The 15,347-nt window shown below is 40.5% G+C and overlaps 1 protein-coding gene across 5 annotated transcripts in view; it reads right to left on the bottom strand.

Annotated features, from left to right (window-relative positions):
- Cep128 (centrosomal protein 128) overlaps positions 1-15,347 on the bottom strand; it is a 335,390-nt gene that overhangs the window by 308,165 nt on the left and 11,878 nt on the right. For 2 of the 5 annotated variants that reach the window (XM_057783387.1, XM_057783392.1), the window contains exons 1-3: positions 7,456-7,550; positions 4,023-4,184; positions 2,139-2,225 (exon numbers count right to left, since the gene is read on the bottom strand). In XM_057783387.1, the coding sequence (XP_057639370.1) occupies positions 2,139-2,225; positions 4,023-4,184; positions 7,456-7,461 (255 nt within the window). In that variant the 5' untranslated portion in view covers positions 7,462-7,550. Of the gene's footprint in view, positions 1-2,138; positions 2,226-4,022; positions 4,185-7,455; positions 7,551-9,347; positions 9,489-15,347 lie in introns of those variants that run through there. The other 3 variants (XM_057783389.1, XM_057783390.1, XM_057783391.1) reach the window with 3 other exon arrangements.

The following is a 15,347-nucleotide window of genomic DNA, read 5'->3' as shown; positions in this document are numbered from 1 at the left end:
AATTCTATTATTAATAAAGTCATAAAAATCCTGTAGGTGCAAAACGTCCATATTTGCTTTCTAAATGAAAGTAGAACAGACTTTTATCAGAGAAGATGCGTTTCCTTGTGCTCAATTAGTTTCCAATCACAAACAAATAATAACAATAACAGTTCTGCTTTGTAAGATGAAAGCCAGTCATCAATTACAGTGTGGGAATTATGTAACAATTGATACAAGCACAGATATATATAAACCATTACTGTATAAATGCAAATCCTTCTTGTTACAATGTGTACAAAGAAATACATTTAACTAGGTTGCTAAAGGGGAGCAAGGGAACCATGAGAACCTAAAGGGCTAGGGCCAGAAGGGTGCACAGGCTGATTGCAATCCCATTTCCTTCACTAAGCTGACATACCATGTAAAATGTAAACATCTCTTTTACCTTACATGCCTTCTCCCTCAAAAAGCACAGAGAATCTAGCAAAACATTAATAAAAATTTTAACTTTATTCTTAAATTCTGAAGAGTCTTTCCTTCTTACATGACATCTGAACTAAACATAAACTGACATATCCTTGAATGACACTTTCTGAAATATCTAGCAAACTTCTAAGTATACATATCTTTAACCCATCCATCTTACTTCCAGAATTCCTCCAGGACTACACAAATACACCACACATACTACACACATACTACACACACACACACACACAAACAGAGAGAGAGAGAGAGAGAGAGAGAGAGAGAGAGAGAGAGAGAGAGAGAGAGAGAGAGAGAAACAGTCACTACTATACTGTTTATATTAAAGCAAAACCTTGCCACATCCACACTACAGAATATTATACAGCTGTTCAAAGGGAGGTTATAGTAGTTTTATTTCTGATGCTGTAATAAAATACCCTGCCCCCACAAAAAAGAAAGAAACATTTTAGGGTAAAAAGGGTTGACTTCAACTAATAATCTAGGTTATAAGCCATCACTGCCAGCTAAAGAAGCCCCAGGAGTTTAAAGCAATCAGACACATCACAGGCACAATCAAGTACCGAGAGAAATAAATGGGTGTAAATTCATTTCCCTGCTTGCACTCAGCGGCTTTCCCCTCTCTTATATAGTCCAGGAACCCAAGCCCATAAACTGATGCTGCTGCTCACAGTGACCTGTATCTTTCCACATCAATTAAGGCAATTAAGAAAATACCTAAGAGGTATGCCTACAGTCTGACCTGATCCAGTCAATCCCTCAGGTATGCTACAGTCTGACCTGATCCAGTCAATCCCTCAGGTATGCTACAGTCCGACCTGATCCAGTCAATCCCTCAGGTATGCCTACAGTCCAACCTAACAGAGTCAATCCTACATTGAGAGTTTCTTCCTAGATGACTCCAGCTATATCTAGTTGACAATTAAACCTGACCATCACAGAGGTGCACCCACACAAAGTTGTGTGGACAGCAGCAGAACAAAATCATGTGCCTATGTTACACTGTCCCACTTCTTAAAGACGTTAGATATATGCACATAAAAGTACGAAGTATCTGGAACAACAAGAAATTATCAAAAGCATTACTTCTATGCAGTGGAACTTACAGGAGCTTTGAAAGTTTTATTTAGAAAATAATGAACATAGGGCTGAAGAGATGGCTCTGTCTTAAGAGCACTTGAGGCTGTAACAGAGGAGCTAAGTTCAATTCCCAGCACCCACATCAGGAGGCTCATAACTGCCTGTAACTCCAGCTCCAGGTAATATGACGCCCTCTTGTGGACTCTATAGGTCATGTATGCATGTGGTACACATACACACATGCAGATAAAACACTCATAAACATAATTAAATCTTAAAAAATAATAATGGTAATGAACATGTGTAATTTTAAAACTAACCATCCTCAAAATTCCAGTCTTTTATGAGTATTTGTGACCCAACTTTAGCTGCTCTGTTTAGTTCCTGTTCTGAGTTCTCCCTTCTGTGACTAAATCTTTCAAGCTAAGTTGAACCCAAGTTGAAAATCTGAGTTCTTTTACTAAATTTAAACTGAAATCAGGAAGGTAGTTTTAAATGTGTGCTTATTCACACCATCTTACTTATATTCCCTTCCCCGACATATGCATTTCCATAAGATAAGTAAACAGTGCAAACAAAAACACCCTCACCTGCTCAATAGCACCCGCCTGGCCAATGCTATAGTCTCGGTATCGCCCAAGCATCTCATCCACTTGTCGAAGGTTCCGACTGGTGTCCTGGAGAAAGAAAATAATCATCCCAAACAATTTTGGCATTGTCAAAGAACTGAAATCAACATTTTGTAAAAGACACTTTATAAAAACTATAATATATGCCAGGTAACTTGGATAGCAACATCCTTCATATACATCAAATCGCTACAACACTGCAATTTATTTATGTATCTGAAGCATGTAATTTACAAGTCGTTATCCAAGGTCCCCTAATAAGTTGATAACAAAACCACAAATTGAAAAGAATCCTCTTCAGAAATGAGTGCACTTTGCACTTCACATTGTTCTTAGAGCAAAGCAACATGGAGCATCAAGACTTAGGAAGAGGGTCATGTGCACAGCAAATGGGCAGGATGGGCTATACCATAAGAACATGGTGTAAGTATAAGAAAGGGAGAGAAGTGGAGGTAGAGAGAGAGAGGTGGGGATAGGGAGGAAGAGTGGAGGGGGGCAAGGAAAAAGAAAAAGAGCAGAAAGGAATCCTGAAGCTGCAATGTGCTCAGGTATGTAAAGAAAGTGAGTCAGTAGGTCTATTGTACTCCAGTTAATTCCTCACTACAGAACTGGATTAAGAAAGAGAAAATGTGTCCTTTAATCTCTTAAGAAACAAAATTATTTCTAACCTAAACATAAATTTCTACCTAAATATGCTTGGTTTTACACAAGAGATTAATAGAGTAATTTCTTTTGAATATGCTTACTTGCCAACGTGTCTCTTTGGCAGAAAGGTAGAAGAATTCAGACTCTAAAATCCCATTGTTACATAAGCGTAAATAAATTCACAAAGAACAAGTATTATTACTCTTATGCAAAATTATTATTCCTCCAACAATTACTCTCTTCCCATCAAGCATACTAACCCAGAGCAATTCAAAGCCAAATTTCCTGTTTTTATGGCTAAGTGAAAAGCAAGGGATGAATCAGCTGGAAATAATTTCTGCTGGGTTTCTTTCCCACATTGGCTGCCCTATACCCTTTCCAAACTCTTCCTACGGAAAGCATCATGCTGCTCCCACTCAGACTTCCAAACACTGTCAGAAGTTACGTTCAAAACCAAAACTTCATCTCTATACGTATTAGTCATCCACCAGTAATCTGCTTCCCCACACTGTCCTGGGCAAAGAGCACAGGAAGATAAACGTCGGTACTACCTTTACTCCCGCAGTTTTTTACTTGCGAATACAGTTTTATCCTAAAACATTCTCAACAACCTATTACATAGTTGAGGTATCATCACCATGGTAACCAGACTAATGATCCTCATCAATTTCTGACTCCTAGTTGATAGAACTCTGCCTACGTAACTTATATGTCAAAAGGGATTCTGGATACGTGACCTAGAGTGGAGTTTCTCCTGAATTACTGAGAGGACAAGCTGAAGTCACAAGTGTCCTTAAAAGAGGAAGAGTGGCCGGCACTGTGGCTCAGCAGTAGAGAGAGCACTTGCATAGCGTGCGCAAGGCCTTGGGTTAGAACCAGAAAAACAAACAGCAAAAAAAAAGGAAAAGGAAGACAGAAAGGAGGACACAGCCAGCCAAATGCAATAGTTGGAAGAACCACCATGATAGTCGGCTTTGAGGAAATGCCAAGACAAGACACATGAGCAGCTACAAAAGACAAAAGAAGAGAATTTTCTTTCTTCTGACCTACAGAATTGTGAGATAATAAACTTGGTTGTTTTGAGGCATTCACCTGAGGGTCATTTATTATAATACTAAAACAAAACGATATACAGGCTGTAACCATTACACAGCTCAGATGACTTCAAAACCTATCAAGTGTAAGCACTGTCAAACTAACCTGTAAAGTACTGGTGATGGTGTTGACCTTCGCGGTGACATCTACTGTAGGATGACTTACAGTTTCCCTGTGGACTGACCTGGTTGCCCATCGACTCAATCGGTTATGATAGCGGAAGTGGTCTGAATCACTGGATGATTCTGCCATTGATGTATACAAATCCTTCAAAATAAATCCAACTCAGTGTCAATTAAGTAATAAGCACACAAGTAAGGAACCCATTCCTGACTTTTAGTCGTCCAGCAAATAGACACACAAGAAAACACAGAAGGCCACTTCCCATGTAATTCTGCTCCCACAGCCTGCTCTGCTCCGAGAAAACTGTTCCCACATGGTTGCAGTGAGTTATCAACTCCAAGTACCACTTCCTAAGATTTGGGTTCTGCTGCCAGGATTAAGAGTACTTTCATAGAGAATGTTTCAAAAAATTGTCAGCAATTCTATCCATGACAAAACGAAACAAACATTCTCTGAAGACCTACAGAGCCAAGGAGGTGACAATTTTAACCCCCACCACTGACATGAGACTGGACAGCGAAAAGCAGGGGATCCCCAGAACAAGCTAGCTAGTTAACCTAGCCAAATCTACAAGCTCTGAGTTGAAGAGACCCTACCACATAGATAAGGTGGAGAGCAATTGAAAAAGGCATGGGATCAAGGGATGTCAACCTCTGCCATCTATGTGCACAGACACACAGGTGTTCACATGCACACATGTGATACACCACATACACATGCAAAAAAACCCTTCAGTTCTTAATAGTAGTCAATACACTTTCTAAGCTATAAGAATTACCTCTAAACATAAATAAATGACAGATGCCCTGTAGAAACTATAATAAAATTCCACTGTGTGGCAGAATAAAAACTCTCCTACATCCTAATTTACCATTGCGGAATTAAGCAAATGACATACTGCAAAAACAATTTTTACAATAATGCATTTATCGGGGGCTGGAGAGATGGCTCAGTGGTTAAGAGCACTGCCTGCTCTTCCAAAGGTCCTGAGTTCAATTCCCAGCAACCACATGGTGGCTCACAACCATCTGTAAAGAGGTCTGGCGCCCTCTTCTGGCCTTCAGGCATACACACAGACAGAATATTGTATACATAATAAATAAATTTAAAAAAAAAATAATGCATTTATAAGGAGATACTAGCTTGAACACCTCCACCAAAATAGAAAGCCCACCTTCCAGAATGTACTTTCAGCACTGGGAAATTCTCTAAACACGCTTTTCTCCCAATTTAACCCCAACTGTTTATCTGATTTATACTAAAAATTATTTGTGCAAGAAAATATCATTTCAGAAAAATTATTAATAGAAGTTAGAGAAATCAAATACATTTAGAACAAAACAGCACTGGAGAAAACTAAGTTGATCAAGAGCTTATTGAGTAGTATTCCAATAATTTCATCTTCTAGTTAATGGAAGGTTAACTCAGTCTTTAATATAAGCTGCTATCGTTTTCTTAAAATCTATACAGACATTTCTTTCTGGCTTATTATGCACAGTGTGATCCAATTTCTCGTTCAGGACAGAATATTCCGGGTCTTCTGGACCTTTATCTTTATTGCAGCTTGAAACGCATAATCGTGTCTCTACAGAAGATAAAGGACCCTTGTTGTGAATTTAGATTTTTTTCAAAATTAAATTACAGTCTATCTTCACCACTTCAGAGAAAGAATCCATGAAATATCCAAGAACATAATACAAGCTGAGACAGAGAGCTCCTGACACCCTGCAAGCACATGCATCTCTCACATGGCCACGCCCCTCGGCTTCCTCCTACACCAGCTTCTCAGGTCTTTGCTGCCTAGGTAGAAGCACTAAGGTGCCCATGATGGGCTCCCTCCCATACTAGAAAACACGAATGAGAAACTAAAACTGAAGGCACTGCTTGGCTTTGCCTTTCTCAAATCACAGCTGTTTAAACCCCCACTCCACCCTCACCCCTCACGTAAAAAAAGAAGTTCACACACAGATATTCATGATAATTCATTCTAAGTTCAAATTTAATAAGATTAATAAATTCTTGGGGCATTAGAGATGTTCTGGGTGTGCCTGGGATATTATTTCCAGAAACAGTAAGATTATGAAGACTTTTGGCCTAATAATTAATGGATTAATTTCCTAATACACTTACAATGACATTGTTGGGATGTGGTAAAGGGTAAGAGGGAAGACACAGTTGGAAGAAATGGGTGAGTGGAGAATGCCTCTAAGGACACCTGTGGTATGGTTCCTTCCTCTGCTGCCCGCCTACCTACAAATGAAGGAGATTGTCCCCCAAAGTGTCCACCACCATGCTCTGGGCCAGCAAGCAGGACTGACGCTGTGAAACTGCCCGGGGGCGGGGGAGGACAACAACTTCCTCCCTTAAGTTGCATCTGTCGGGAAAAGTAACTAACAAAGTTCTGAAATGCCTTTTGTTAGTGCTCAGGCATCTGTACCGGCCTGCCCTTGGGTCCTGACAGGATATGCCCTCAGCTGCAGCCACTAAAACCCCTCCTGTGCACATTCACTACCTTCCCTTTTAAAAGGTGGGCCTTCACCTCCTCTCCCTCTCTCCCTCCCTCTCCCTCCCCCCCCTCTCTCTCTCCCACCTCTTTTTCTCTGCTTCTCTCTTCTGCTGCTCCTGTCTCCAGAGGCCGGTCTCCTCCTCTCCTTCCCCCTTTTTCCATTCCCTTTCCCAAAATAAAAAAAACTCCACATGAACTCTGTTGCATGGCTTCTTCCTCTCATGCTGCTTTTTAAATTACAACCCCTTTGCCTTTAAAACTTTGGAATTCACAGCCTCATCTATGTCTCAGGAGTCTCTTCAATGCCCCCTTACTCTCTTTCCAGTACTTCCTGCATTCTCTAGCAGTAAATTAAAAAAGAACATGCATTTTCCAAGAGCCAGCTACTATCTGAGGTACTTATGTGGGTGTTTTCATAGACAAGCCAATTTGATTCTCACAACTTTATTAAATGTGTACTACTGGGCCTGGGGATCTAGGTTTGTAGTAGAGCCAGCATCACACAAATCAATAATAATTAATAACTAGTAACAGTAATAAACAGTATTAACTACAGCTCCATATATAGAGAATGTTGAGGCTAAGAGTTAAGGAATGAGTCCAACTCCATACAGTGGTAGATGACAAGCAGTAGGCCAGGATTCTCTAGCCTTCTCCATCTTCACGGTTCTGGTCCTTCCACGGTACACACTGGCTATGACATAGTATGAGTGAGTAGTCTTATTTTTATTTATTTATTTATTTATTTATTTATTTATTTATTTGTTTGTTTGTTTATTAAAGATTTCTGCCTCCTCCCCGCTACCGCCTCCCATTTCCCTCCCCCTCCCCCAATCAAGTCCCCCTCCCTCGTCATCCCTAAGAGCAATCAGGGTTCCCTGCCCTGTGGGAAGTCCAAGGACCACCCACCTCCATCCAGGTCTGGTAAGGTGAACATCCAAACTGCCTAGGCTCCCACAAAGACAGTACGTGCAGTAGGATCAAAACCCATTGCCATTGTTCTTGACTTCTCAGCAGTCCTCATTGTCCGCTATGTTCAGCTTTTTGGAGCACCGGACTGAAATCTCAAGGTCCAAATCAGGAGAAGGAGAGAGAGCACGAGCAAGAAACTCAGGTCTGCGAGGGGTGCACCCACACACTGAGACAATGGGGATGTTCTATTGGGAACTCACCAAGGCCAGCTGGCCTGGGTCTGAAAGAGCATGGGATAAAACTGGACTTGCCAAACATAGCGGACAATGAGGACTACTGAGAACTCAAGAACAATGAGTGAGTAGTCTTAATGATGAATAAAAACTGATAAACAAAGCAGCAGAACACACGTGATGTGTGTGTGTGTCTACAGTTCCTTCAACTGCCTCTCATCACCAGTCAGGATAAAAATATCAAGGAAAAGCAGAAATGTAAAATAGCAGCATAAAACCTTAAAAAGACAGGAGAAAACTAAGTGCCCTATCTACCCTACATTTCAAAGAATCCTGGAAACAAATCAAACCATTGGTCTCCAAGTAAGGGTTTTTATTCACTGTTTTTCTTGTGATTGATAACTGAGGAAAAGAACGATGACATCTGGGATCCCTTCTCAAACTGTATCGTCAGTTCTTTAAGAGTCAGCGGACAAAAAGAGATGGCAGCGAAAGGGGAAGCTGCTTACTAATTGCAGTGCAGTAGGAGGAGGAAGCAAAGTGACTGTCTAGGACAGCTTGATGCTTTTAAAAGTACCGACAATGTTAATCATTGTTTACAGAGAATTCCCTTGGATATTATTCCATATAAGACTCTTTAAATAAGTAGACAATTTGACTTCAACTTGACTAAGAGTATCGGAAGCCCAAACTGTTATGGTTCTTTGTCACTATTTGGGAAACTGGTGAAAACAGTACAGAGAACAATATAGTAAAACTGCATATACACACTCCTAGAACTAATTATCAGTAATGATAAATAACACCATAACATACTTGTAACTTTTCAAATAAAACATTCAGAACATTATATTGTAAATAAAATCTCAGGACTCCCTTAACTCATCCTTGTGTGATATTTTGATTGTGTTCTGACAAATAAAGCTTGCTTGGGGGCTGGAGAGATGGCTCAGAGGTTAAGAGCATTGCCTGCTCTTCCAAAGGTCCTGAGTTCAATTCCCGGCAACCACATGGTGGCTCACAACCATCTGTAATGAGGTCTGGTGCCCTCTTCTGGCCAGCAGGCATACACACAGACAGAATATTGTATACATAATAAATAAATAAATATTTAAAAAAAAAAAAAAAGCTTGCTTGGAGTTAGAGGGCAGAGATAGCCACTAGCTGACGACAGAGGTTGAAAGACTGTAGACAGAGAGGAGACAGGAAGTAGTAAGGCAGAGCTGAGAGAGAATCTCAGCCCTTCTGGATGGAGGAACGGAAGAGGTAGGAAGTGACCAGAGGCTGCTCCCTGCTTCTCTGATCTTTCAGGATCTTACCCTGATATTTGACTCCCAGTTTCTATTGATAAAGATTGATTAAATTAACGCTTCCCATCCTCCACTCAATACTATTTCTGCCCCACCCCTCCAAGGAAGACAAACAACATGAGCTCATGCAGAAACCTTACACCATGCACTTCTACTTTTAACCCTGGCAGAGGTTTCTCAAAGTCCTTTATAGAACACGCATTATGACTAATATGTATTAACAAGTGACCATGGAGTATGTGAATTTAACTCTATAAGAAAATCATAGTAGAACCAGATAAAATTAAGAGAACATTAAATTAGCTCTTACCATGACATACACAGAAGGAAAACTCCTATTACTTACCCCAGCTAGGATTACATACTTTCAATAAGATAGGATCACTTTTTGGCATGAGCTTCCTGGGTGTACTCTAAGCCTTCTGCTATTAACTTTGATTACTTTGAGCAATGAGAGCTGTTCAGACTCCTGCATCTGGTGGAACTCCTGCAGAGTTATCAATATTTAAGAAGGTAAGTACTGAGAAATTGCAGGGGTTTTCTAAAGCATGCAAACATTTGGCAACCAACTACATAATTTGTAATACCTAGATTTTACAAATAGTGAAGTAAAAGAAGAATAGAATTATATAAATAGATTACTTTCATTGCTGGCAAAACTGGGCACTTTCTTCACTGTTACTAACAATAAAAAAGGTTAAGAATGACTCCCATAGCAAACATGAGTGGAGGCCTAACTCTCAGTGCCACAACACAGAAAGTAGCCATTGTGCCAACGATACAATCTTACCAAACAACACTAATCTATCATGGGCCGAAAAACCACTCTCTAGACATGGAATTGATGGGGAAGGAGGAAAACAAAGAAATGCTGGCCACTGAAGTTGGCAAGAGGTATGCACATATGTCAAAAGCAAAGACAGACATGCTAACTCAGACAAAGAAAACCTCATAGATTCCAAATCAGACAAAAAAAAAAAAAAAAACTACAAGCACCTAAGGGATGCTGAGACTAGGAAAAGTAGTCTTCCCCCAGGGAGGAGCCCTCTAATTGGTTATCTAAAACAAAGTGGATGGCACTGGAATCAAGGGCATGCAAGCAGCATTGAATGGACTCAGTAGTTGTTGGTGTGTATGTGTGTCTCTGTATGTATGTCTGTGCCTCTGTGTGTGTGTGTGTGTCTGTGTTGTGTAACAATAGCAAAGAGAAGGAAGCCATGAGTTTGAGAGGGAGTGAGAATGGGATGAGCAGGAGATGGGAAGAGCCGGAAGAAGGAAAGGAAACAGGGAATGGAAGGAAATGATTTGATTTGATTTTAGTAACATGTTTTTAAAGCTGGGGTGGATGTTTTTGTTTTGTTTTGTTTTGTTTGGATTTTCGAGACAGGGTTTCTCTGTGGCTTTGGAGCCTGTCCTGGAACTAGCTCTTGTAGACCAGGCTGGCCTCGAACTCACAGAGATCCGCCTACCTCTGCCTCCCGAGTGCTGGGATTAAAGGCGTGTGCCACCACCGCCCAGCCAAAGCTGGGGTAGATGTATAGAAGCCATGAAAACAGTTCTGAGCCCCCAAAAGAAAATGTAGAATATGGCCTTTATTCATTATTAAGAATATATTGTTTTAAACCACAATTTAAACATAGTATTTAAGTGTGCTTTACCTTAAGATCACTGGCATTAAAGAAAGTTACTCCAAAAAACTTTCTCCCCAGTGAAACTAGCTAATGCATAAGAGTCGGAGTCATTTTATGTTGACAAATACACTAAGAATGGTCACGAAAGAAAATAAATTGAAGATCCAAAAAAAAAAAAATTCAACAAAATAATCTAAGAAATTGAAATACACCAAGAGGGTGCCCTCCTGTCCTACTGTTCCCATTAAATAATAATGTCTGTGGAGAGCTGAGATTCAGGAGAAAGCATTCCCAAACTCTCCTAGTGGGAATGTGCAAATTAATACAACCTGTGTGGCTGTTAACAGGGAACTATCTGCCAAGAACTGTTTGTACCACTGACCTAATAATTATACAACCAAAAATGACCCCTAAACAAAACTCAACTGAAATTTTGCATATAAAGATATTTACTGTGAAGTTGTACTAAAGAAAACATGAAAATGATGTGAATTTCCAACTAAAAGAGAAAGGTTAAAACACAGAGCATCCAGTGGGACAGCCACTGCTATACAATGGGGCTCTACAATCGTACAGCAAATAGACATTAAAAATCCTGGTTCCCAACTAACTTGGGCTCATAGAGGCTCACAGAGACTGAACAGGGACTGGGACTTCATGGGACTGACCTATGCCTTCTGCATATATGTTACAGTTGTGTAACTTGGTTTTCATGTTGAGACTCCTAACAGTAAGAACAGAAGCTGTCTCTGACTGTGTTGTCTGCTTTTGGGACCTATTATTCTTACCAGCTTGCCTTGTCCAGCCTTAAGAGAAGAGGAAGTACCTAGTCTCACTGCAACTTGATACACCACGGCTAGCTGATATCCACGGGAGGCCTGCCCTTTTCTGAAGAGAAACAGTGGAGAAGGCATGGATGGGATGCGAGGGGGAGGGGACGGGACGGGCGGGGGCGGGGAGGCAGAGGATTGGAAAGAAGGAAAAACTTTGTTTGGGATGTAAAAACAAAAAAGAAGAAGAAGAAAGAGAGAGAGAGAGAGAGAGAGAGAGAGAGAGAGAGAGAGATTCTGGTTCCAAGGAACAATTAATGCAAAGCAGGGTAAAGCATGAGCTCCAGTTTTGCAATAAATGTTATATATTTTCTGGGTATGCCCACAAGATTACCAGAATGTAAATTTAGAGGCACAGGAATGAGAGGGATAATAAGGGAATAAATATATCAATAAATATATTTATTAAATAAATATATCAAAGTATATTTACTCTCCAAAGTTTACTGCCAATTTGTATTCTTTTAAACTTTTATTCTCCTATCTTTTATGAATTCTCAATAATGAATTTATATTAATAAATAATCAGAAGGAAATATAAATATATACTTAATAAAGAAACATAAAGATCACCTTCGAAGAGAGCAGACTAACAAGCTGACAACATGGAATTTAACATCCTACATCCTCAGAACTCTTTCCCTTGGTATCTGCTTCCTTTTCCTGCTTGACAACTTCCTGACCTCATCTCTAGTTCCTGGACCCTTCCCAGGCCAGACCATTTCATTCATTTCCACCGGGTGATGAGCCTGGACCATGGTGCTGTCTGCATTCCACTTCAGCCACAGAACCACTTACCCTGAGCTGTGAGCTAAAGGAAACTTCATGCTGTATATTCTCTTTGTAGTTTTGCTGAAGGGCAGTTATTTTAAAATCTGGCTTACAACCAAATGCCAGAATGAACATGTATATCAATGTACTGTGTGAAAACATGTACAGACATGGCTTCTTGCGATCAAATACTGCTCTAGAGAACAAACTGAGAACGGTTCATGAGTGACAGATGCATGGGCAGTACTGCATTTTGCATCAAGATAGATGCTTCTTTGTGATAGAGTAGATAAACATCTGTGTGGGCCCAGGGAAAGTTTTCATCATGGTTTTAAAAAGACAAAGGAAGAAAAATTAAGTTAAATGAGAAATCCATTCTCACCCTTACAAGAAATTTCATCATAACACACGATGGCAGCAAGAAGGAACTGTCAAATGTGAAGAACAGCTTAAGGAAACTGAGTCATCACCAAAATTCTGGCTGAGAGTGAGAAAAGCACTTCCTTCTGCTGGAGGAAAAACAGAACTACCTGTCTGCACCATACCACCACCTCCCTGCGCAACACAATCTCTCCAACAAGAAAATACTGTTAGCTTTTCAGACCTGAGCGTGTCCAAGGCTCGAGAGGGGACAAAGATGGGTGACCTTGGGTAAAGTCTATAAAATTGTAGAGAAAGCTGTGTTTAAATAGCAGCTGGAACAGTTCTTAGAATAGTTTATTTAGCTGCTCCCAACACAACGATACTTAAAGATATAAATATTGTTGTTTCTGCCTTAATGAACCTTATAAAGAAGACATACAACCACTAGAGCAAGCAATGAACCCTCATCAATTCATGCCATCTAAACAAATGTCCATAAGCAGCCCTGGACACTGGGACCAGAGAGGGAAGACTGCATTCAAGCCTTGTAAAAAGAGGACTGAAGCGAACCTTTATAAACTCCAGTCCACCCCTTTTGTTATTTGACCTAAAGAGCCATCAGATGATCTTCATTGTAATGAGGCACATTTGTATGTATGAGAGCTGTGATTTATTGATTCTCAAATCTCTTTTCCTCAGAGTCAGTTTAAAACAATTAGGATTTGCAAGCTGTTCCATAAAAGATAAGCACCCAGCATCAGGGGTGATATTTCACAAAGCCTGACTAGTGCGTGTTAAGTGGGTGATTGGCTCTAGAGCCTCCATGTGCCTCAGCTGTCCCTACCCAGGGCAACTGACCTCAAAGAAGATGTTCAAGGTAATGACACTGATATTGAGAAGGGAAATGTATTTTAAACTTAATCATGAACCAAATTCAATTTTCATAATGTATTTCTCCCTGTTTCAACAGCTGTACAACTTGGGGGTGCAGCTCACCCTGCAGGTGAAGGTCACCAAGTCAGCAAAGATGGCCATGTACAAACAACTGTCAGTTGTTCCTTTTTTCTCTACATCAGTGCTTTTCTGTAATTTCACCCAAACCCTTCCGGTAAATTTACCCAAGATGAAAATCAACAGTCAGTCCATCCACCAGTTCCTGCATGTGCAGGAAACAATGTACTCCATAAGCTTCGAACCAGAGGACTCAAAACAGGCTCACTCATTCATCCTTGACTGAATCGTTCCTACATTACAAATGAAAGGTAGCCCAAGGATGGCCATCTACACTTGTCCTCACAGCATCAGGAGAAAGACAGGAGGGTCCAAAGCTCAAGACCAGTCTGACAAATTCAACAAGACTCTGTCTCAAAACACTGAGGGCTGGGGATGTGGCTCAGTAGTAGAGCAATTGCCTAACATGTACAAAATCCTAGGTTCAAACCCCAGCACTGCTAGAAAGAGAGGGAGGGAGAGAGAGAGAGAGAGAGAGAGAGAGAGAGAGAGAGAGAGAGAGATCAAAGATGAAAGTAAGTAGGTCATAGTTCTTGGTGAGAAAGACTGGCAAGAATATTCCATTAGAGAGATAAGCAGCAAGACAACAATCAAGGAGTCAGACCAGAATCCTTCACTCAGCATGGAAGATGAGAAGTCTGACACACACCTAATGCGAGGAGATGTCTCGGAGAAACTAACGAGGGTCCACACCCACAGAGCTCTCCGCCTTGTACCAGGGCAGCTCTGTCACCTAATCTGCATGCTGTGGCTTCACAGCCTATGGATGGATTGTTTTTTTAAGAATTCTAATATGGAGGCTGGAGAAATGGCTCAGCAATTAAGAGTACTTACTGCTCTTGCAGAGGACCTGAGTCTGGGTCCCATAAACTACATCAAGTGGCTCACAAGCCCACCTCCATGAAACTGGATGCCTCTGGCCTCCACAGGAATCTGCATTCATGTGCACATACCCAGACACTGGCACACACATACATACACATAATTAAATAATTTTTAAATCGTTTTTTAAAAGAATTATAATACTGTTAAAATTAAAAGCAAGTATTTAAACACCAATACTGGAAGGGTTAAAAAAGAATCTTGAGGAATAACATAATAACAAGCATATCCACTGAGAAATTTCCAGAGAGGCTACCACAGACTCTTAAGTAAGCCCCTACGGCAACGGCAGAGGAGATGAACTAAATGAGCCACCAGCTAAACATAGTCAAAGCTGAGTTCTGGGTTCTGTTGGTTGGCTGGATAGATAATGGATGATACAGACAACAAAAAACTTACTCAAGAGAAAGAGACTTAAAAAAATATGTGGCACGTTCTTCGGGAGGAGAATCATTGTGTATGGGGGAAAGAAGAAACAGAGTGAAGACACCTAACGGGCACCTGGGAGCGTGCTGTGAGGAACACTTCGAGAGTGGTCAGTATGGACGAAGTTGAGACCACTAAACAAAAACCACCGTAAGAAAAGAATGAGGACAGTAGGGAATCCTGGAAGGACTTCAACATACAAAAGGAAGAGAGAAGGAACTAGTGAATGAGACAGAAGAACGGAGAGCTAAGGAGAAACTCAGAGATGTGATAAACCAATTATAAAAAGTAAACTTTAAAAGAAGTGAGAAAAAGAATATTCATAAATTTTGCAATTACTTTACTGTCTCAGCTCAGATAAACCCTTTATTGCCTACTCCTTGAAAATCAAACTTGCAATATTTCCATTGTAGCTGGCATAGTGAAAACAGC

This window comes from Chionomys nivalis, chromosome 10 (assembly GCF_950005125.1).
Source record: "Chionomys nivalis chromosome 10, mChiNiv1.1, whole genome shotgun sequence".
Taxonomy (NCBI): domain Eukaryota; kingdom Metazoa; phylum Chordata; class Mammalia; order Rodentia; family Cricetidae; genus Chionomys; species Chionomys nivalis.
This window is presented reverse-complemented; position numbering and strand designations above follow the sequence as displayed.